The 23,792-nt window shown below is 43.5% G+C and overlaps 2 protein-coding genes across 5 annotated transcripts in view; both read right to left on the bottom strand.

Annotated features, from left to right (window-relative positions):
• CCDC138 (coiled-coil domain containing 138) overlaps positions 1-685 on the bottom strand; it is a 31,054-nt gene extending 30,369 nt beyond the window's left edge. The window contains exons 1-3 of the mRNA XM_068966805.1: positions 593-685; positions 382-548; positions 121-340 (exon numbers count right to left, since the gene is read on the bottom strand). Of these exons, the coding sequence (XP_068822906.1) occupies positions 121-340; positions 382-548; positions 593-685 (480 nt within the window). The remainder of the gene's footprint in view (positions 1-120; positions 341-381; positions 549-592) is intronic.
• Positions 686-1,703: 1,018 nt separating this feature from the next.
• LOC138085730 (E3 SUMO-protein ligase RanBP2-like) overlaps positions 1,704-23,792 on the bottom strand; it is a 58,396-nt gene continuing 36,307 nt past the window's right edge. For 2 of the 4 annotated variants that reach the window (XM_068980266.1, XM_068980274.1), the window contains exons 20-29: positions 18,724-23,320; positions 15,934-16,104; positions 15,231-15,323; positions 14,757-14,935; positions 8,087-8,291; positions 7,438-7,539; positions 4,579-4,724; positions 3,625-3,898; positions 3,182-3,507; positions 1,704-2,851 (exon numbers count right to left, since the gene is read on the bottom strand). In XM_068980266.1, coding sequence (XP_068836367.1) covers positions 2,546-2,851; positions 3,182-3,507; positions 3,625-3,898; positions 4,579-4,724; positions 7,438-7,539; positions 8,087-8,291; positions 14,757-14,935; positions 15,231-15,323; positions 15,934-16,104; positions 18,724-23,320 — 6,399 coding nt within the window. In that variant the 3' untranslated portion in view covers positions 1,704-2,545. Of the gene's footprint in view, positions 2,852-3,181; positions 3,508-3,624; positions 3,899-4,578; positions 4,725-7,437; positions 7,540-8,086; positions 8,317-14,748; positions 14,936-15,230; positions 15,324-15,933; positions 16,105-18,113; positions 18,192-18,723; positions 23,321-23,792 lie in introns of all 4 variants that reach the window. The other 2 variants (XM_068980248.1, XM_068980258.1) reach the window with 2 other exon arrangements.

Raw genomic sequence — 23,792 nt, 5'->3', positions numbered from 1 at the left:
AAGTCCCCGATGGCTCAACACAGTGCTGTTTCCTCTGATGCGCTCTAAGCACTGAACTCACACGATAAACTACCTACATCTGCGGCCTGCGGGGAACAAACCACCCAGCCGCCGCCCTACCTGGGGTGCGGGGAGGCCGCCGCCGCCGCCGCTCCGCCACGTCCTGTCGCCGGCGCCCCGGCTGGAAGAGAGGATGGAGAGGTGACCGGGGCGGATCCGTCCCCCGGCCCCTGTCTCCTTCGACTCCTGGAACCCCGGCCCCGCGCGGCGCCCCCTCCCGCCGCCCGACACGCACGCCGGGGCCCCGTACACAGGCGGCCCCCGCGGACCCACCGGGCACCTTGGGGCGCACCTTGCGGCGTGAAACCGGCTCGGACTCACCGCCCAACGCCCGGACTGACGCAGTTCCGACCCTCACCCAAGTCTTCGCGGGGTATGCCTGCGCGCGTCCCCGCGGTGACGCGCATCGATCCTCCGAAGCGCGTGCCCGCCGGGAGCCCGCTCCCCGCACGCCGCCGCCAGAGGTTCCGCCTCGCGCCCTCTCCAACCTGCAGATCCGGCTACCCGCGAACTTGGCAGGGCCGAGCCTCACCTCGCTAAGGCAGCCGCCCACCAGGCCGTAGCGGCTTTTGAGGCGCTCCACCACCAGATCTTGCCCCGGCGGCTTCACGACTCTCGGCTCCATGGCCGCGACCGACGTCGTCTCCCTGGCAACAGCGCGCGGCGCGGCGGAGCTGCGTGGAGAGTATACGCCGTGCCGCACGACACGCCCCGCCCCCGGCAGGGACGCTGACTCCTGTTTCTTGGGGAACAGCCCTCGGACTCGTGGAGGGGCGGGCCTTGCGGATGCGTGTTACGACGCGCGTACACCCCGGCTCCCGCTTGCCATCGGCGCGAACACTTTTGGGCCTGTACGTGCTCGCGGCCCGTGGGGGCGAGATGTGAGCCGGCGCTCGGGGTCATCGTTTCCTTTCCTTCCCGAGGGTTGCGCGCGTTCCGCTGGAGTCGGGTCGAAGCGCCTTCCGGGTGCATCTTTCTCGTACGCAGCTCAGACTTGTCCTGGCTGGAGAAGTTGGTTTCGGCTAGAGCGTTCGTTTCCAAACCTGGATCCACAGCTGTAATGGTTCAGGGCGCCTCGGAGTCCCCCGCAGCCCACAGGCCCCCAAGGCGCCTTCTTACACCCGGGACGCGCCCCGAAACCACGGAGAAGCGGAGCCCTCGGGACCGGCGCGTATGCACACCCCCCCTCCCCCCAACACACACACAGAGTCGGGGGTCAGGGCGTCCACTGCACCCCGCACTCGGACCCCACCTCGGGCGGTAAGCAGGTGCTGCCCCAGGACAGCCTGTTTCCAGACCCCAAACAACGCGACAGCCCCGCAGTCTGAGCACACCACCTACGGGGGCTGCGACGTGCACAACGTGCTTGGGGGACTCCGAGGTCCTGCACTGAGCAGGCTGACGAGAATGTCCCCCCTGTTGTCCAGCTTTTTCCATTAGCCATTTCCAAGTAGGTGTTCAGTATATACCCGACTTGAAAACAGTCCTTTCTTGGGAGCTCTGGAAATTAGGTGGCAGTCTGAGTTTACAGATATTTAATTATTCTTACTTTGGTTCCAGAATGAACAAACAATTAAGATGCACAAGTAATGAATTTTTTAAATATCATGGCTGTTAACAATTGTCACTTTATTTTTGCTACAAAATTCACCAGAAAAAGGTACTGCAACAATCTAGTATAAAGCAAATCTTTAACCAAAGAACATGGTATAGACCTGTTTAAAATACTCATACTTTATCACAATAACTGCAAGGAAAAATTCAAGTTCTATCAGAACCAATGCAGTTTGAGGTAGTAGAAACAGATGACAGAAAGGTTTTTTTAAAAATCTAATTACTCAACTTAAAATGTAAAAATTAATTTAATACCTTTGAAAGGGTGCAGGAAGCTACATATTTTAAGGAAAGGTACTCTGCTTAAAAGATAATTTAACTATACAGGAGGTGCAAGAATTTATAGAAGAGCACTTTGGTTAAGTCTCTGCCCTCTGTGGCTCTACCCATTTACAAGTGAATCTGTTCATAACTGAACACACCAATAGTTAAAATTACCAAATATAGTCCAAATCTGAAATAAAAATTATCCAAGTCATGGTCCCTTTATTCAAACAGTAAGTATATCCATGCAGGAAGTCTAATATCTTAAAAGGAACTAAAATTAAATTGCATATATCATATACTTTCAATAGTTTGAGAAGGTCTATTGCTTTTAACAAGATTAGTATTCCATTTTAATACAAATATGTCAGGAGTACATAAACACAAGTACACCTGAAAATACACCAGTGTTTAAACTTTTATTTCACACCATGCAAGGTCAATTATAACACATTAGAAAGTGACAACAGCTATAAGCTGCAATTTTACATTTGTACATTGGAGTCCATTTTCAAAAGCTGAACATAATTAATTACCATGTTGTCAAAACAGCTAGGCCTCAATTCAACTTTTATACAGGTAAAATTTACTATGGAAAACAATGATTTTATATCTGTCCACATTCTGTGATAATAATTCTTCGACTAACAGACCCTTTAGGAGAACCAAATGACTCAATCTTTTTCACAGTATCCATACCATCTTTAACAAACCCAAATACTACATGCTTAAAGTCCAAACATTCTGCTTTTTTCAGTGTTATGAAAAACTGAGAATTATTGGTGTCCTGGCCTCGATTGGCCATTGATAGTAAACCAGGACCTGTATGTTTCACATTAAAATTTTCATCTTCAAATTTATCTCCATAAATGGACCGTCCTCCTGTTCCATCATGTTTTGTGATATCTCCCCCCTGAAAAAAAGATTTCAATTAAGAGGAATCCCAAACAAAACATTAAAACACATACAGAACTAACCACTGAAGGGTAGGTCCTAAATACCCAGCTTCTCTGAGAATGCAGTTTGAAAAACTAAGAAATTTGTGAAAGGAAACAAAAATGAAAAGATCTTTCCCCACCCTTAATTTCTATCAGATTCAAGGCATTAGAAATATGAACGCTTTTAGGCTGCAAGTTCTTGTGGGGATAGAAGCTGGGGGTGTGGAAAAGCTAGAGTCTACAATTACAGGTAAGGAGGAACACTCAGATTTCCCACACTGGTGTGATGCATACTTAAGACTTACTTGGCAAACAAAATCTGGAATCACTCTGTGGAATATGGAGCTCTTGAAACCAAAGCCCTTCTCTCCAGTGCACAGTGCTCTGAAGTTCTCAGCAGTTTTAGGAACAATGTTCGAAAATAATTCCATGGTTATGCGTCCCAGGGGATCATCATCTGCACAAATGTCAAAAAACACCACAGGATTTGTCTCCTTTGAGAACTCTGCTGTCAGTGATTTCTGGGGTTTCAATAAATTCTGTTGACATTCTTCAAATTTTTTCTTGAAACAATCAGCCATTTCTTTAGTTTTAAATCTCACTGCAAGCTGTTCCACTTTGGCTTCTCCATCTGTTAAACAACACAATGGCCTTAGTGTTAAAATAACTTTAAAAAATTGTTTTATATATTTGTTGTCAATTTAGAAAAGTAAAAAAACTGGAAAGTAGCATTGAGTGCAGAGCTCACCAGCATAATCGGAGGCAGTCCAAACTAAAGCATTGTTGGAAACATTCAAGGGTTTCAGTTCCATCGTCTTGGTGATGACGTGGTTCGCGCACACTTTGAACACCTGGTCTCTCCTCATCAGAATCCGAAAGTAATTCTTCACCGTGTGCCAGAGGATCTTCATGTCTCCAACGCCACGCTCCTTCCACTGACTGGCCTCTCGATCCCACCTGTAAAGTTTGGCTCTCTCTTTAAATAAAATTTCTTCATCTTCTTCTCCAGATTTTACTTCTACCTGTGACAGGAGATGAAATTACCTATAAGCTGCTGGTTATAAAATACTCATAACAAATTCCAAAGATCCAAATTCCTTAACACACTGACATGAACAGAATTTGAAAAGAGTTAACATCCTAGGGTTACTATACAGCAGATTCGGATGAGGCAGGAAAGATTTGTCATTAAATGTTTTCTTTGTACTTATTAACATCCTTCCTCTTTTTGGAAATCAAATACAATCTTTTACAGGAGAGAAGAGGTTAAAAAAAATCTTGTTCTTCAAGAAAAATACTATCTACTGATTGAGGTTCAAACTGATGAAAGTAATTTGCCTAAAATAACATTCCTGTCTAGAAAAAGTACAATATACTTTTTATTGAAAGGACTGTGGCAAATATGAGCTTAGATGGGTTTTTAATATTTTGCTCCTTCAATTATGTTATTGAAAACAAATAGGAAAAAATTAAGTTCTTCCCAACAATTTCACACAGAATTTTCCAAATAACATTTGTATGTAAATTTTTTTACAAGGATGATTTACATTTTAAGATTGAACTTGTAATAAAGAGCTTCCATTTGTAATGGTCAATGTTCTGAAAGAAATGCAAACAAGGTCAGCCCTACAAATCAAGCCCATGTCAAGTTTTAAACTTAAAATGTGAAGTTAGTATAAGGTTTTTACACTTTAATATTTACCTCTGGCAGTGACACTATTGGTTCAAAATGGATATCTTCATTATGAACTACCTCTTCATCACTACCATCTTCATCTTCGCCAACTTTACCGGTTGACTGTGCTCCAAACACTGCTGCTCCAGTATTTGCCCACTGGAAATTTTTATCTGATGAATAAATTAGGATATTTAAACAGTGATATCTATTTTAATAAGCTTTTAATCCCCATTACAGTACTTTATGAATGAATCTAATTTCCAATGATGTGACATACTTCTAATAAAAACGCTTAAAACTGCATTCTCCTGGCAAGTTAAGCTCAAGTGGTGAGCACAAAGGAATGTAGTAACATTTACGCCTGGGTATACAGACAGGATTGTATAAGCCTTAGGTCTTAGTGACACTGAACTTTTAGTAATGAAGCAGGTTCTTCATTCAAAGTGCATCCTTTGAAACCTGAAAACACAGCTCAGCTCCAAGGGTAGTTTATTTCATAAAACATTCTATTACACAAAAAAAGTAACTTTAGAGCCTAAGAATGTTCTCCAAGAGGCCAAATCTGCTACTTTCAAAGCAGACTGATTACAAGTTGGTTAACTTCTCCACCTTAGCTCTCTTCTAAGGTAAATGGAATGAGAGCTTCAACTTCTTGCCCAGGTGGCACTGGTGGCCCCAGGAGCAGCTCACTGACCCCACCCCCACCCCACCCTCTCTCAAGCAACACCAGGCTTAATGGGTGAAAAGGCTCCCCACTCCTACGCGGGGGAACAAAAACTTTTCCCTCCCTCACACCCTGGAGAAGGTGAACACTAAATGCTGTTTTTTCCACATCTCAACTCTGACAACCCAGCCTGCTAATATTAATACATTTCCCACTATCTTAGCGGAAAGAAACCTCTCTACTCTTCATCACTTTGCTGACTGACAAACCACTGCTCTCTAATCCTACATCTGATACAAGAACTCAGGAGAAGGCAAAAATTGTCACGGATCAGTTAAAAACTCAGCACCTTGAAGAAAGAACAAAATGAGTGTCTAATAATACAGTAAATTCTTCTAAGACAGGTTTCACTGGGAGAAAAAAAACAGGAAAAAAAAAAAGTCGTACGAATAAATAGCAAATGAATGCTCAAACAAAAGTACCGTCTCAGATTGTATGGGGGCTTCCTGAGAATAATAAGCATAGACCTAGTTGATTCATAGGTGTAAAGCTCGAAAAGCACTTGTTAGGAACTTCCAAGCAGAAAAAAATTTTCAATTACCCCAATACCCTGAGACATATGGCAGAAAATCTCAAAATTCCTCTGAAGCAATGGTTCGTAACATTGGGTGCATATTAAAATCACACCAACAGCTCCTATGAAATACCAGTGCCTGGGTCCCACACCCAGAGCCCAACATGACTTAACTATCAAGTGTTCCACCCATCCCTTTAAAAAGCTCCCAGGAATTCTAATATGAAGCAGAGAACTGAAAACCACTGCTCTAAAGGGGCAGGAAAAATAATTTATTCAGTAAAAGTATAAAGATAAGTCTGGCAATAATCAATATCAACAACTGTATTCTAGGTAGCAATACCTAGGAAGCTTCCACTCTGGGTTTAATGGAAACATTACAAAATCTCAAGGAAATACGATAAAATGTCAGGCACAGGGAAGCAGCAGATAAACAGCTGTTTCTTATTTTCTTAGTTTCCGTATGAAATATTACACAAAAGACACAGAGTGACTGGTCGACCTGTGTGAAGACGACTTTCAGGAGAAACAGAGAAAAAAGGAACAAAAGAAAAGAAAGTGAGACAAAAATAAAATGAACAGATGAAGAAAAAGCAATCACCACAGAAATAACACATAATAGAAGAGGAGAAAGAAAAGACTCCTCCGGACTTAAAACCAACCAAAACAAAAAGTTTAAGGTCAAAAAGGTCCACACAAGGCCAGAAATATGTTTGAGAAGCAAAAAATCATTCTGATGAAACTGACCTTCATTAAAAAAAAAAAAAATTTAAATCCTAGAAGCTCTTAGTCAAAGGCTAAAGTATTAAAAATTTACAAATGTGAAAACTCTCCATGAAAATACATGAAATGGATTCCAGGGGATTTACAGTTACAAAATACTATTCTGTGCTTATAATATTAGCACAATATTAATTAAATAAAGTAGACATTCAATACACAAGAAAACTAATCATAATTTAAAGGAAAATAATGACAAATCTGGAGATAAAAAAACAAAAAGAGAACTGATAAAACCAAAAGCTACTTCTTTGAAAAGATAAAGTACAAATTCCTGTCAGATTTAAGGACACAAACTAAAAGGTGTAGCTTGGAAAAAAAAAGAGCTTGGTGGATAATCTCACTGAATCAGCAGGTAACTCAGGGCAAGCCTCCCACACAGATCTGGAGCTGTTTGATGTCAACTTTACTGCACAACACTGACGGAGTATCAAGCAACCTAACACATCAGCTTGTATCTGGCTTTTCATTGGTGGGTAATTGTACCCATTCTATTGCTGTATTTGCTGACCTATTATCCTGTGACTTCAAACTACTAAATAAATTAAAAATAAAGCAATGTGACATCAATGAGGCTATGAATTCCAAAGTAACACAACATCTGAAGGTAATAGTCATCTCCTAAACAATTACAGATGCACATCTTGAAATATTAGCAAATCAAAAGTACAACTAGAAGAACAATCCCAAAGTTACTCCAAAACTGGAGGGAGGGTTCTGCATTTCAGGATGGGCAAGACTAGCACAAGTTACAATGAATTAAGAGAAAATTCTTGGTGAGCGACAACCCTGCAACGAAGGACTCACCCTCCAGGGGTGCCCACTTCTGTAACACAGTCACTGAAGCCTCTCCTCCTAATCTTACCTTTGGATCCAAAAGCAAAATCCCCAGAGTTACTGGAAGCCAAGTCCGCAAATGACAGCCCTGTGCCACTTCCAAATCCAAACGTAACTGTTTTGCTTTCCACTGGCAAAGGAAAAGAGCAATTTAGTATTTCATTTAACATATGTCAAACATCAAAGATTTACCCAGGACCCAAAGGGAAGGCGTATGTGTGTGTGTATGCTGGGAAGGGTAGGACCTGCTATACTACTGATGCGGTGGGGTGGGGGTAAGGAGTATTTATAATCTAGTTATTTCTCCGAAGAAAACTTACAAGTTTACAGGTACTAATTATTCTCAATGAACAATACACCAGAAGCAGCATGCTTAAGATCATTTAAAAAAATGAGATGTAGATCTATACTAAGTCAGACAGAGAGCTACATAGCTTCTGCTTCACATGGTCTAGTATCATCTAAACAAACATTCATTCCAAGAAGGATTTCAGGAAATAGCTATGTAAAGATTCTGTGTTCACTAAGAAAATTGAATTACCTCATGCCCCTTCGTACATCTCAGTTTAAGAAAGGGAATTCCTGGATGTACATTTGAAAGTATTGTCTCAGAACCACTGTACCTTATGCAGAAATTCATGCCTACAAGGTTGCTATAAACATACATCAAATTTTACCTTGGCTTGTAGAATCTGCATCATTTTCCTTTCTAGTAGATAAATCCACAGGTTTGTCAACAGTTCCAGAAGAAATTGATGGTGAACTAACAGATTTGGTAGTAAACTCTGGCTCTTCAGATTTACACAAAAATGGCGCAGTCACTTTAGTGTCATCTGTACACATGCCATCAGCTGAGCTAGCTATGTTCTCGCCCTGGGATTTCTGCAAAGAGAAGAGTAACAAATAACTATGCCATTAAATACTGAGTGACAAAAAGGATCATATACTCAATTTTACAATAAACAGATGATACGGAGTTCTGGACAAAATGGAGTAAGCATACGGTTCTCTCCACCATGTTACCTCCAGTCTCTCCAGCACCTGCAACTGAACTAGACTGAAAAGGACAAAGCAAGCAGAAGCCACTGGGAAGTGGATCAGAGCAGGAGGACCAGGAATCCTGAGACATGAAGCAATGTCAAGTCTACCAGCGAGGAGCACCAGGTCTGGTGATGAGACCATGAATACTTCAGCTTCCAGGGGCCAGCCTATCCGGGTCCACAAGCCACAGCAGGAACATGAAAAGGCGCTGGCCTGAGCCAACTGCCCCCCTTGGTTGCTCCTGCTGGTACTGAGCCACGAGCCCTGGCATATACTGATGGGGTGCTGCCACCAAGGATGCAGGCCCTGGGCCCTGGGGCCCGTTGTTCAAGTGGCCCACCCCCAGCCAACATGGCCAGTCCCTGCCTCAGGAGCCATCTCTGCAAGGACCGAGAGCACACAACCTCCTCTGAAACTCCACCCCAGGGCAAAGATGGCTTCCGGAAATGGACAATGCTGAGCAGGAGGATGGCTAGGCAGAGAAGAAAAGGGAGGTTATGACTGGGCCCCCTCACTGACCTGCTTCCTACTACTTACAGGGTCATCCCAACAAAAGAGCACTGAACCTGAGTGAAAGGGTTTCTAGTCAGAGCTGCTGGACAGCATCAAGAGACGACATTTTTTCTCTGACTGTCCCCTCGTTATGGCATGTAGTCCCCAGGTATAAAATCGACTGGAGACAGGCAAAGTGACATCAGAAATCCTGGCCTTACCAAATCCACTTTTAATCAAGACCGGAAAATATGTCCTCTGAAGACGACGTATTTACGGTAAACTTCTGTGTTTAGCTAAGGATAAAAAAGCCTCTCAAGCCCTGAGGGACAGTCTGGTAGTAAGAACCTGGTGGGTTTTCTCCTGCCCCAATACATCTGGAGAAGGAAATGGCAATCCACTCCAGCACTCTTGCCTGGAAAATCCCATGGACGGAGCAGACTGATAGGCTACAGTCCATGGGGTTGCAAAGAGTTGGGCATGACTGAGCAACTTCACTTTCACATACATCAACCCACATTCCCGCAGGGGTACAGAGCTGTCCAACAAACTGGGGCTGCCAAAAGCACAGATGGAAAAGCATCCAAGCAGAGTCAGCTTTCTTTGGCCAGGGATGGAGAATGTCATGAAATGATCTGTGTGTTGAAAGATCACACAAACTCTGAAAAGATTCTGACAGTGTTCCAAGAGGTAAAGACAAATACTCTTAAGACAAATGAAAAGAGAGTTGTCAGACAAACAAATATAAACCATAAAAGAAAATCCAAAAAGGAATTTAGAATTGAAAAATACAACAGAAATTTAAAAATTACAGAATGCTCCATTGAACTGCAGCAGCATACATTCCTCTCAAGTGCATATGGAACACTTAAGAAAGACCACGTTCTAGGCTAGAGAACAAACCTCAGCAAATTCAAGAGAACGGAAATCATACAAAGTATACGCTCAGTCCATAATGGAATTAAACTAACAATCACTACAGAAATATAGCTGGGAAAAAAATCTCCAAATATCTTGAGATTAAGCATTACACTTTTAATACACATGCTGAAGTCTGTGGACAAATTTAACAGAGTCCATCAACACCGATCCATGGACAGTAAACAGGCAACACATTTTAATGACCTCAACTTCAGGAACACTATTATGCCCACCAATGTGATAATGCAGATGAAATGGACCAACCAATTCCTCAAAAAAAGTAAACTGATAGAAGAAACAGATAAAATGAATTGGCCTATATTTATTAAAGAAAATGTATTATCAATTAATATATCCTTGCCAAAAAAAAAAAAGTACCAGGCCTGGTGGTTTCAGTGGTTAAGTTCTATCAAATATTTAAGAAAGAAATATCACTAATTCCTACAGTGTGTTCCAGAAAACAGAAGCAGATGGAACATTCCCTAACAAAAGTACTTGCAACAAAAACGGACAGGAGAAGCAGACATGCTGGGCAACACTCCTGTCAATAATCAACGTAACAAGCAGATGAGAAATTAGCAAAGATACACTGGACTTGGACAATAGAGCATCAACTGATTTATCTATTTAAAAACCTGTTTCCATGCAAAGCAAAAAAAAAAATTACATTCTTCTCAAGTGTACAGTGAGCACCCACTGAGACAGTTGTCACAAATTCTATGATTTGAAATTATTCAAAATACGTTTATAGACAAGAGTGGAATTAAACTATAAGTCAGTAACAATGACATCTGGAAAATGGAATATTCGGAAATATACTTCTATCCAGTGCGTTTGTCAAAAAGAACGTCTCAAAGAAAATTAATAGTTTGAACTGAATGAAAGTAAAAATATCACATATTAAGACTTGTAAGATAGAGCTAAACAGCTCTTGAAGGAACTTAAAATTAAAATGTTTATTAGAAATGAACTGTCTTAAATCAGTTAATTTAAGCTACGACTTGAAACTAGAAAGAGCAAAATAAAACAACATTCTTCAAGGATTAATGACAGGGAATGTACAATGTCCGGAATACCAGCTGGTGACAGAAAGGAATGCACTATCACTACACACAGTGCCTGGGCCGCATCTCAGAGGCACTGTGCTGAGTGAAAAAAGTTTGCATCAGAGCTTACATACTGTATGATTCCATTCATCCCAGTCTGGAAAAGGTAGAAACATAAGCAGATCAGTGGCTACAGAGGTTCTGGGTGGGGACGGTTCTAAACTGAACTATTCTGTACGCTGCCTTCAGTGGGGATTACAAGAATTCAGCCATGTGTAAGAACTCAGAGAAAACATACACACAACAAGAAGTGAATTTTACTTATGATAAACTTGAAAAATTAATACAAATGAAAAAAGTCATTATTTCTTAATGACTGAAACACAAGGAAACGACAGTCCACTCTGTTTGTGTCAAATGATTTAGGCCATCACAGTAGTATTATTTATTATAGCCAAAAAGAAGAAACCCCCCAAATGGGCATTAAATACATGAATGGATAAATAAAATGTGGTAAATTCATACACTGGAATGTTATTCGGCCATAAAAGGACCAAGTACAGATAAATGCTACAATGTGGATATATCACAAAAACTTCCTCAGTAAAAGAAGCCAGACACAAAGGACCACATATTATGATGTTTATATGAAACATCAGAAAGGCAAATCAGAGACAGAAATGGTACATCAGTGGTTATCCAGGCCTAGGGGAGACAGGCAGAAATGGGAAGGGTGATGACTGTTACAGGTTAACAGGGCTTCTTTTGGGGATGATGAAAATGGGTGAATTAAACAACAATAAATGTCACCCCTCAAATGCACACTAGATTTCTTGGGAAGGGAATGTCAGAACTCAGCTCCTACACATCCTCCACTTAAGAGGCCATGAACAAGAAATTCCTATACACAAATCCAAAGGGTGCTCCCTCGTTCAGAACTGCACCCTGACCCTCGGCAGTCCCGGCACACAGTAAGCACCTAACCACAGCATGCTCAAGCACTTTAAGCCAGGAGTGCGTTTGCCAAGAGTTCATGCAGTTGGGGATGAATCAGTGTAAAGCAGGAAAGATGTGTCCTAACACTCATCTCACACGCTAGCAAAGTAATGCTCAAAATTCTCCAAACCAGGCTTCAGCAATACGTGAACCGTGAACTTCCTGATGTTCAAGCTGGTTTTAGAAAAGGCAGAGGAACCAGAGAGCAAATTGCCAGCATCTGCTGGATCATGGAAAAAGCAAGAGAGTTCCAGAAAAACACCCATTCCTGCTTTATTGACTATGCCAAAGCCTTTGACTGTGTGGATCACAAGAAACTGTGGAACATTCTGAAAGCGATGGGAATACCAGACCTCCTGACCTGCCTCTTGAGAAATCTGTATGCAGGTCAGGAAGCAACAGTTAGAACTGGACATGGAACAACAGACTGGTTCCAAATAGAAAAAGGAGTACGTCAAGACTGTATATTGTCACCCTGCTTATTTAGCTTATATGCAGAGTACATCATGAGAAATGCTGGACCTGAAGAAACACAAGCTGGAATCAAGATTGCCGGGAGAAATATCAATAACCTCAGATATGCAGATGACACCACCCTTATGGCAGAAAGTGAAGAGGAACTAAAAAGCCTCTTGATGAAAGTGAAAGAGGAGAGTGAACAACATTCAGAAAATGAAGATGACGGCATCCGGTCCCATCACTTCATGGCAAATACATGGGGAAACAGTGGAAACAGTGTTTATTTTTTGGGGCTCCAAAATCACTGCAGATGGTGACTGCAGCCATGAAATTAAAAGACACTTACTCCTTGGAAGAAAAGTTATGACCAACCTAGATAGCATATTCAAAAGCAGAGACATTACTTTGCCGACTAAGGTCCGTCTAGTCAAGGCTATAGTTTTTCCAGTAGTCATGTATGGATGTGAGAGTTGGACTGTGAAGAAGGCTGAGCACCGAAGAATTGATGCTTTTGAACTGTGGTGTTGGAGAAGACTCTTGAGAATCCCTTGGACAGCAAGAAGATCCAAGCAGTCCATTCTGAAGGAGATGAGCCCTGGGATTTCTTTGGAAGGACTGATGCTAAAGCTCAAACTCCAGTACTCTGGCCACCTCATGCGAAGAGTTGACTCATTGGAAAAGACTTTGATGCTGGGAGGGACTGGGGGCAGGAGAAGGGGATGACAGAGGATGAGATGGCTGGATGGCATCACTGACTCGATGGATGCAAGTCTGAGTGAACTCCGGGAGTTGGTGATGGACAGGGAGGCCTGGTGTGCTGCGATTCATGGGGTTGCAAAGAGTCGGACACGACTGAGCGACTGAACTGAACTGAAGAGGACATCGTTTACATCCACCCACAGAACATTTTAGTTTAATGGCTGTTAGTTCTCTGTTTCACCTCTATCAAAGGGCACTCTCCTCCAAAATTGCAGTTCACTGAAACAATTTTTTTCCCACCCTGATAATGACTTACCACATTTAATTTCTGTGGCAAAAGGAGCCCCTAGGATTTTTATTTAAAGAACATTTTAAGTGTTACAGGATATTTTACAAAAAGATTTTAACTTATAACAATGAAAACACAACAGTCACTCAAGTAAGATATTTTAATAGCTATAAACAGCACAGTACACTGACAAAAGACACCAAGTCCTGTGTATACTACGAGTAGGAAAAAAATAAACTCTGTACAACTCAGCATGTGCATCACCACTGAGATTACTTCTCAGTTCTATTTTTAAGGCTTGAAATACGTTAAAAAAAAGTTTATTTTTCAGTTTTGCACACAGAAAAGTGAAACCATATTTAACTGCACTGTTCACTTAGTATGACTGGACTGTATCTGCCAAGTGAATGACTGCACGCTAATGCCTCCAGCAGCAGTGATTAGAGGTGACTGACGGAAAGCACACACTGTGTACTGGCAATGAGACAGGGAAACGGCCGAGTGATGGAAATACACTTCGGATTCAGCACAGCTGAATGCAGAAACTTCAAATAGCACTTCCACAAATAAACCTATTTGGTTATAAATGAGGGAGGGCTGTGTCTACGTTAGCTCTTGTGCACTGACAAACAAGTTTACGCCTATGGAAGCGCCGGCACAGCCTTGGCTGACAGCTGCGAAAGCAGGCCAGCTACTCCTCAGGGTCAAACGGACAGTGAAAGGCAGCAAGTCTTCCACAGAGCAGGCCGCATGCTGGGTCATCTCATTCTCTTCTCACGTATCCTTAAAGAAAACGCTGCATTCCCAACTCCAGGACCTACTTTATTTTTACCATATTTCCAACAATTTTTAAAAAAGTATTTCTTGAGAAGCAGGGAACCATTCTGATTATGTCAATATTGTAAACAATTATAAACAATGACTAGTTTTCTAGTTTCTGTGGAACACAAATAGATACACCAAGGTGCCGACAACTATTAAAATGACTATACTTGAACTAAGAAAGCAGTCAAATTATGAGCTTACCAAAACCAAAGTATACAGACCATGGGAACTAGGTTTCAAATCTATTTCCTATCCACTCTGCCCACTCCAGAATCATGTAACCGGCACAAAAACTGAAGTACTTAATTCCATTCTTGGTACGGCAGCAGACATGTCAGGGACATCAGCATTGTCCATGCTACCACCCCAACTTCTCAAACCCAGCACACATGCAGCAGTGACGGGTGGACCTTCTGGTGCTCTGCCCAGAAAACAGTTTCTTATCCCCTAGCCAGAGCTGACAGAGGCGCCCACCCACTTGCCGGATGCACCCTACTGTTACCATGTACTAAGAACACTCTAGTTTACTGCCATCAACAAAGGCAACTGAGCCAGAAGGAATGCCAGAGACAGTCTTACTTGCGCCTCCTGCACTTTCTGAAGCTCCGACTGAAAGTCTTCTGCATTTCCATTGTCCTCATCAGTGTCACTGCAGACGCCACAAAAAAACGTAGGTGGAAGCTTGAGAGTGTCTGCTTTTGCCTTCTCTTCAACTGTTGGCTTCTTTTCCCAAACAATAACACATTCTTTCTCATTATCTGAAAATCCAGGCAACGCAAACAAAGGAAAGGTAAGATAAAAGTAGATGAAGCCCAACCAACTCCACAATACTGGCCCACAATGTCACCTACAGATTAGAGACCCAAACAGAAAGACCCTGGATGCTAATGGAGAACTAGCACCACCAGGGAAGATGCTCTCCCTTCACATTATTTAAATATTTTAAATCACCATGGCAAAATTGCTCATCACCAATATGACCAGACTGGGAGATTCCTTTAAACAGAAGATTTTTAAAAAACACTTTAAATTACTTGTTTTGATGTTACATACCTGTTAGATTTTCTTCTGACAGTCTACATGTTTCTGAGTCATCCAGATATAGTTTCCCATTGAGTTTCTTGACAGCTGTGTCGAAATCTTCATCTTAAAGTACAATTTATTTTATTAAATAAAAGAATTTGCAGTAAATTTCAGATTTCCCAGCCAGGAATCTAAGAAAATCATCTGCAACTTCCCATCCACTCTCCCTTACTCTCTACATCCAAATAGCAACCAATTTCCTGATTCTATACCCAAACGCCTAGTCTGAGCTGCTCTGGCATTTCGGGGCTCTGCATGCCTCTCTCCAGTTCTTACAATCCAGTCCTCTAAATCACTGCCCAAATGTCCTACCGAATTTATTTGAGCCCGTAAGCCCCTGCCTGAGAACTCAGATAGGGCCCACAGAGCTCTCCTACTCAGACCCCATTCCTCCGCATGGCTCAGCTACCCTCTTGAGACTCCGGGGAAATCAGAACTGCTTTCAGTCCCCTCAGAACACCTGCCCTGTTCACAGCAGACATGGGGGGACTGCGAACACAGGAAAGCAGCTCTTCTAACCATGACATCCACTGACAGTTCACACACATTTAGAATCAACATGGACCTGCACGAACAGCAGCGGTGGGGGCTCTAGGAGGCTTAAAGTAACTTCATGAGCCCCGTTCACTATGACGAGCATGAACAGAATGCTCTAAAGCAACAAAAGACTCACCGTCCTCCTCCTCTTCACTGATGTAGTCTGGCCTGTTCTTATAGCAGAAAAATGTAGGGGGAAGTTGAAGTCTGCTTGCAAGAGCTCTTTGCTCAGGGGTTGGGGTTAGCTCATACACAATGACAACATCATCATCAGAGGGAAGATCCTCAGGTTTTTTCCTCTCTTCCACTACAAGACAAATCAGAAAGACTGATAAAGACAAGGTAGTAGGTAATTAATACCAATAACTAAAATAAAAATCCTGGAACTTCATTTTTAGGTTAAAACAGCATGCTGATGGAAACACACACTCTGATGTGGACACAGCTCACAACCGTGAGAGTTAGAAGCCTGAGGAAATGTTCTATTAGAACCCTCAGTGGACACAGAATTGCCTTAATAACCAGGAAAGAAATCCTACTTTCAGTAACTAATCACTGAAGAAAATACTACTGATGGCTATAAATTTAAAAGGTATTTTAAGAGTGTTGCCATAACCAAACTTGGCATACTAAATGGTTTAGCAAAACATCCATGCATTTGCAACAACTGAAAAAAATTAAAGAAATCATGAGCAAATATTAGTATAAATACAAGACTAACTCAAAGCCAATCCCAATGAGACCCTACAAAGAAAGCTAACAACTGCCAAGGCTGGTGTGTGATTAGAATTACACCCACTTTCCTGTATTCCCAAGCATGATAATATTAAATTAAACCTGTTACCCTCTGGGTAAATCATACTGTAAGAATCTAAGACAATGTCTGTTCGCTGAAACCCACGACCACCACCACCACCACCACCACCAAAAAGGCAAAAGATGGGGAGAAAAGGAACTCTTCACACAACAGGTCGTGGTCTATAAAAAAGGACTTCTAACAGAGCAAGCAAAGTCATGGAGTGTGGCTGTGAAACACTGCAAATGCAACCAGTCCAAAGTGAGATGGACTTCAAGTGGGAAAACATACACAGGGTTTTGAACATGTGGAAAGAAAGGGGGATAATCTCATTTTTCATACTGATCAGAAGTTGAAATGGTACTCTGGATGTAATGGGCTAAGCTGAATAGATTATTAAATTTAACTTCATCTGTTTCTCTTATTTCACCTGCTTCCTTTTATTTTCAAACAGTGATACTAGAAATTTTAAAATTACATATACAGGTCATACTTTATTTCTACTGGATGATGCTGATCCAGAAAACAGCTCTTCTCAATGCTGAACGAGCCCTTCACTCACCCTCCTTTGTTACAAAAACTCAGCATCAGTTCCTGGCCAGGCGCCATGAGAGGACACTGAGACAGACTCCTGTTAATGAGATGGCCTCCTTGGGCCTCAGTCTCCATCTCTTAAGGTCCTCTGAAACCAGGATGTTCTCGCACCTGAGAACCGGGCTCTTTGTCCCGCAGCAGTACGTGAGTGCGTTTGCTCCCAGACCAGGGCTCTTCGCCGAGAGTCCACAGAGTCTGTGCATGAATATGTACCATTCACACACAAACACACACACAAAGGCCACACAGCTTTTCAAAGACTACATCCTTAATCATAAACATAAGAGCTGCTGCAGTTAGGAGCACAACCTGTGTACTTTACAACTGAGCTCCTAAAATCACAGGTGGTCATTTGATCACTGTAGCTGTCTGGCACCCAAGACACAGCTGCGCTTCTGGGGGTGAGTCTTGGCCTCCACAGCCTGCTCCTGAGGGTCTCTCACGGAGCCCACTGCTGAGTCCTCTACCCCACTCCACTCCAGCATAACTCCACAAGGGGCCTGCTCTAATTGGGAATAGCGAGATATGGGGGAGCTCTTTCAACAGGGCCGACTACCACACACAGCATCTTTGTCACCAGGGAGCCTAGGTTCCCTGTGGTCCACATGCTGCTGCCACTGTGTCTGGACACAGACAGACAGTGATGGTTAGGTGACACACAGGTCTTCACTAATCATGGAAGAAAATGATGATGTACAAAACAGACACGGTAAAGACCACACAGATCCACTTCGAAACAACGGAGTATAACGTGTGAGAAAACATGACATCCAAGTATGGAGAGCAGCATTATGGGGTCATGACAGCCTTGTCACATGCACGCTGCAGCATCAGGCACTTGATCTCACACAGCCAGTTACACTGCTGAGCACCAGCAGCTGCTGACAAGCAGACACCCTAGCATACTGCCAGTGCCAGCTCTGTACCTCCGTTCTCAGGCTGTGAGGAAGGGGTGCTGGTCCAAAAAGCCATTGGATTAGATTTAAAAAGGCTAAAATTAAATCCTAGAAAATAAAGAGTATTTCATTTTTGAACATTTTGAGAATTAAAATGAATGCAATTTTAAAATATAAAAGCCAGATTCCATCCATTTACATCAATGTGGCTGTCCCACACATCCACCTAGCCTATCCCAAGGCTTTCATCCTTTGCTCATTGCCAGATTGCTCAGTGGCCAGACTGCCTTAGCTGAAATGTGAGCATGCAGTACCATCCAAGAACATCAGAACAGTAACTGCAGGACAAACCTACTGAAACCACCAGCTTCGAGTGATCCCTCACGACTGAGTGCTAGGAGCCTTAAGCTGGACCCAGCGCTGAGCTGAGTTCCTGTGCCCTGCTGACAGACATGTCTCTCTGAAGCTGGCATCTCCTCAACAATGTGCACACAAGCTCTCTGCTGCTGCTGAACACTCACCACTAAATTGGTTTAGGGAAGAAAACAACCCACACAAACATATTTTGGGAAGGAAAGTGGGGAGAGAGAGTGGGGGAGAGGAAGACAAAGTCTGCCTCATCTGAAGACCGAGTGCTTACCCTTTTCTGGAGTTTTAAACGTCTGGCTGGTTGAGAACTGCTCCTTCAGAAAAGCAAGAGAGGTGTTTTTGACTTTGCCATCGGAAGCTGATTTGGGATCAGAGTTCTGTGACTCCTGGTGACCACTAGGTTCCACTTTTCTCTCAGATCCACTCTGGGCTGCTGAACTGTCTTCACTACTGTTATTTTTCAGAGGCGTGTTAAAACTAAATCCAAACAAAGATCCAGTAGCTGAACTGTTGCCAAATGCAAATGGTTTTGACTTTTCACTGCTAAAAATGCTTTTAACAGACTCAGAACCAAATACAAACTTTGGGGGTGAAACCACGGCTTTTGTTGTTGTTTCAGGGGTGCCAGACACCCCGCCAACTTCCGAGGTTGTGTCTGCTGCATCACCACCCTGAGGCAAATCAGTTCGTTCTCTGGTGGTTTCTTCCAGCACAGCGACAGCCATTTTTCCACAAGGTGACTCCCTGGGAGTGGTTGAACGAGCGACGTGAGGTGTTATCAAAAAATCTTTTTCTTGGGCCACTTTTGCTTCATCAAATATTTTCTTAAATGAATCTGCAACATCCTGTAGTTTAAAACGAACAGCTAAATGTTCTATTTTTCTTTCTCCATCTGCAAAATCACATGCAGTCCACACCCACACTCTTTCGGTACCTTTCATATTTTGCAAAGTCATGTCTGGAGTTATTCTGTGGTTGGCACAAAGTTTTAATACCTGGTCCCTTCTCATCACTATACGAACTTGCTTGTTTTCATAATTCTGTAAAATCTTTATATCGCCGATGCCTCTTTCTTTCCACTGACCAGCATCTTTATCATACCTGTAGAGTTTGGCTCTGTGACTAAAAACAACTTGTTCGTTTTCCTCCCCACTGGACACCTCGACTAGATCAGGCAAAGGGACAACAGGCTCGAAGTGCTGTCCGTCTCTCTCCTCTTCCTGAGTGACATCGGAGTCTTCGTCTGTGCCCACTGAGGCCCCACTCTGATTCAATTTGCCAGGGGACTTGGACGGGCTCAGAGCAGACTTGAAACTGAAGTTAAAGCCGGTGGTCGACTCGCCGAAGCGGAAGAGGTTTTTCCTTACGGGGCTGCTGGCCAGCGGGGAGGCGTGCACAGAGCTGCTGCTTACGCTGTCATCCAGGGCATCCTCCCTGAGGTCATAGTTGTCCCACTCCAGGGTGGGCCCAGTGGTCTCAGTGTTTGGTGCGCCACTCATATCTGCAGTAGTGGCAGCTCCTGCTCTGGAATCTTTACTCTCTTCATCACTGACTTTTGTCTGATCATTCGTCAAAAATGTCTTGAAATCTTTTAGCCCACTCTTCATTTCTTCCGCCCTCTGTATTAACTTGGCAGCCCTGCCAGTATCCACAAGCTTATGGGGAGTCTGCAGGGGAATGTCTAACAGAAGTCGCTGGCATTCCTCAAATTTCTGCTTGAATTCTTCAGCCAGTTCAGGTGTCTTGAATTTTGCCGCCAGCTGCTCGAGTTTGGCATCGCCATCAGAAAAGTCACTGGCTAACCACATCCAAGCCCTGTCTGAGCCTGAGAGGGGCTTCAGGTGCATGGTGGTGGTGATCCAGTGGTTGGCACACACCTTTAGCACCTGTTCTCTCCGCATCAGCATCCTCAGTTTGCCGTTGACTTCATTTTTGAGGATTTTTAAGTTCCCCAAGCCCCTTTCTTTCCACTGACTTATCTCAGCATCAAACCTAAATAATTTCACCCGCTGTGAGTAAAGAACTTTCTCATCTTCCTCTCCTGTGACCAGCTCCACTTTCTCAGGCATCTGGACGACTGGTTCAAAATGGATGTCGTCACTGTCCTCAGTCTTATAGGCATCATCATCTTTCTCAAGGTCAGCACAAGCATCTGCTTTATCAACTAGTTTACTACTTTGTGATGAGAATAACTTCTCTCCAGCACCTGAAAATCCCTTGAAATTGGGGTCTTTTTTGCCAAACTGAAACCCTTCTCCTGAATTTGACTTGGCAAGATCTGCAAAGGTGAAAGTGCTGCCAGTCTGACCAAAGACCACAGTACTCCCGTCTTTCTGACCACCAGTGTCCTGAGCCTGATCGCCAGTGTCCTCTCCAAAGGACTTTTCAGCAGTCTTTTCCTGATTTTCTGTCTCCTGAATGCCAAACTTAAACCCACCAGCAGATGCAGGGAAAGAAAAACTAAATCCTTCCTTTGCTGATTTAGAGTCTGTATTAGAACTCTGAAATTTAAACGAAGGTGCATTTTCCTGATCCACGTGCCCGAATTTAAATCCCTGTTCTGCATTGCCAAACTTAAAGGCTTTTTCTGAAAAGTTACTCTTAAATCCTGTTCCTGTCTGACTTGCACACGAGTTACCTGCCTCAGCTGCAGAGCCCACAGGGAAAGTGAGAGGAGCTTCAGCAGCAGGGTTCTGGGTTGGGTTAGAGGCACCACAAGCCACACATTTTGGAGAACTTCCTTCATTTCGTATCAAGCAGACATCACAATCCCACTGTCCCTCCTTTTTGGTGAACAGCCCCTCAAGTCCACTCTTTGGAGCCTTGCCTGTCCCCGAAGAAGCAGATGCCGATGCAGCAGAAGCTGGCGGATTTTGACCTGAGTTCTGACAGGCCACACACTCGGCCATGCTGGCCTCATTTTGCACTGAGCAATCCCACTGTCCTTCCTTCTTGGAGAAAACACCTTCAAATCCACTCTTTGGAGCCTTGCTTGTCTCTGAAGTACCAAATTTTAACGAGGCAGGTGCTGGGGCAGCGAAGGCAGGTGAACTCTGTTTCCGTGGAGTCTGACAAGCCTCACATTTCACAGAACTTCCTTCATTTCCTATCAAGCAAACACTGCAATCCCACTGTCCCTCCTTTACTGAAAAAACAGATTTGAAATCACTGCTGGCAGCCTTAGGAAGATCTCCCTGGCCAAATTTAAAGGAAGGTTGCTTAATAAGTGGAGATTCACTTTTGCTAGCAGGCTTTTTATTCTGACATGCAATGCATCGAGACACAGTGGGTTCATTTCTTACTAAACAAACACCACAGTTCCAGTGACCTTCCTTCTTTAGAGTCACCGGTGCAGATCTACTGGGAGTATGTTCCGAGCCAGGTTTAGGAGCGGAGATAGTATCAACTAATGGTGGGCCGAGGAGCTCCTTACTGCCTGGGTTTAGATTCTGGCAGGATACACACTTCTTGGCAGTTGCCATGTTCTTCAGTGAGCAGATGTTACAATGCCACCAAGACCCTTCTTTCTTTGCAACCTGAAATTCAAAATTCATAGTTACACCATCAGATTTGTCAATATCCTTACTGTCATGACCTGTGGGTTCTTTTACAGTTTTTATGGCCTGATGGGTGGCTGTGGCTATATTTCCTCCTGAGGCTTTCAACAGGCTCTGGGCCTCTTCAAACTTGCACTTGAAAAGGGCTGCCTCCTCAGGCGTCTTGAACCTAATGGCCAGCTGCTCTGGTTTGGGCGACTCATCGGCGTAGTCCACAGCATACCACACGAAGGATCTGTCTGAACCGGCGTTAGGGGCAAGGGCCATGTCTGGGCTGATGTAGTGATTTGCACAGATCTTTAGCACCTGCTCACGTCTCATGAGCAGGCGGATTTTACCGGAGGTTTTGTGCCTGAGGATCTTAACATTGCCGATTCCACGCTCCTTCCATTCTCGGGATGCTGCATCGAAGCGATACAACTTGGCACGATTGCAGAAGAACTCCTCCTCATCCTCCTCGCCAGTCCTCACTTCGATCTTGTCAGGAAGAGGCACCACGGGCTCAAAGTGAGGGCCGTCGTCCTCCTCGTCCCCCTGTGCACTTCCCCCATCAGCATCGTGACCCTTGCTGGCCGACTCTGTAGCAGGCACTCCGAACACTGATTTCCCTGGGCTGTAGAAAGTAAACATATCATCATTACGTCGAAAACCAGAATTCTTTGGCTGATTTGTACTCATGTTCTCAGTAAATGAAATTCCAGGCACATTTTTGCTTCCAAAATTAAACGTATTTCGAGGTCCCATGTTTTGAACAGCTTTTGGTCCACTGTACCCATCTCCCTGCAAAGGTTTATCTGAAGTCAGCAGACCTAAGAGGCTTTCATTATTGTTGTAAGTCGCAGCAGGGGGCTGCGCCGCAACCTGTGGTGAGGAAAACGTGAAGTCACCATCATTTGACTTGAAATTTGAATTAAATTTGAAAGGAGTCGGCTGTGTTGTATGTGCAGGTGCTGCCAGAGATGGCCTCATTCCTTCACCAGGCACTGGCTGAACAAAACTGGTTTTTCCAAATTCTAAAACCTTAGGTTCTGCAGATCTTGAAGCATGTGCTGCAAGTGGAGGTTTTGTAAAATAACCTGGTTCTGGCAAAGGTGGATTTGTGCTTGTCTGTTGAACATTGTAATTAAAGTAATCATCGCCCCTGGGTGATAGAATTCCTGTCGCAGGAGACTCAAATCGCAATGGGGGACCATACATATCTTGAGAGAACATGCACGCTGATGAGCTCTGCACGGGGGGCGTGTGCATCTGCTGGGGGTAGCCGTAGACGTGCTGCTGAGGTGGAAGCCTGTTCATGCCATAAACTGGCCCCTGGAAAAAGACAAAGTGAACGCTTTTGTAGGCTGTCTATAAAACTATAGCTTACCTCGATACAAACCAATTCTCATGAACCTCAAACATGCATATAAATATACCAGTAGAGCATACAGCGCGTTCTTAAGAGAAGACATTGCTACAAGGACACTTACAGCTCTAGTTCTTAGCATGTCCCCAGAACTGCCTTAACCAAAGACAGCATCTTATACATCTAATTATGCTTTCCTCATTCCTAAACACGGTGTCCAATGATGTTGATGATTGATGACGATGAGCACTGACATTTGTTAATGTGCCACCTGGGCATAATTTCAAGTTCTGTACACATAGGATCTCATTTAAATATTCTCAAAACCCTACAAACTAAGGCACTAGTATCATTCTATACATAAGGCACAGAGAAGTTAAGAGCCAGGGCCTGGATGCACCCAAACCCCAGTCTCTTCCCAGCTCTGCTGGGGCTGGT

This window comes from Capricornis sumatraensis, chromosome 1 (genome assembly GCF_032405125.1).
Source record: "Capricornis sumatraensis isolate serow.1 chromosome 1, serow.2, whole genome shotgun sequence".
Taxonomy (NCBI): domain Eukaryota; kingdom Metazoa; phylum Chordata; class Mammalia; order Artiodactyla; family Bovidae; genus Capricornis; species Capricornis sumatraensis.
The sequence above is the reverse complement of the archived record's forward strand: the minus strand, read 5'-3'. Positions and strand labels throughout refer to the sequence as shown.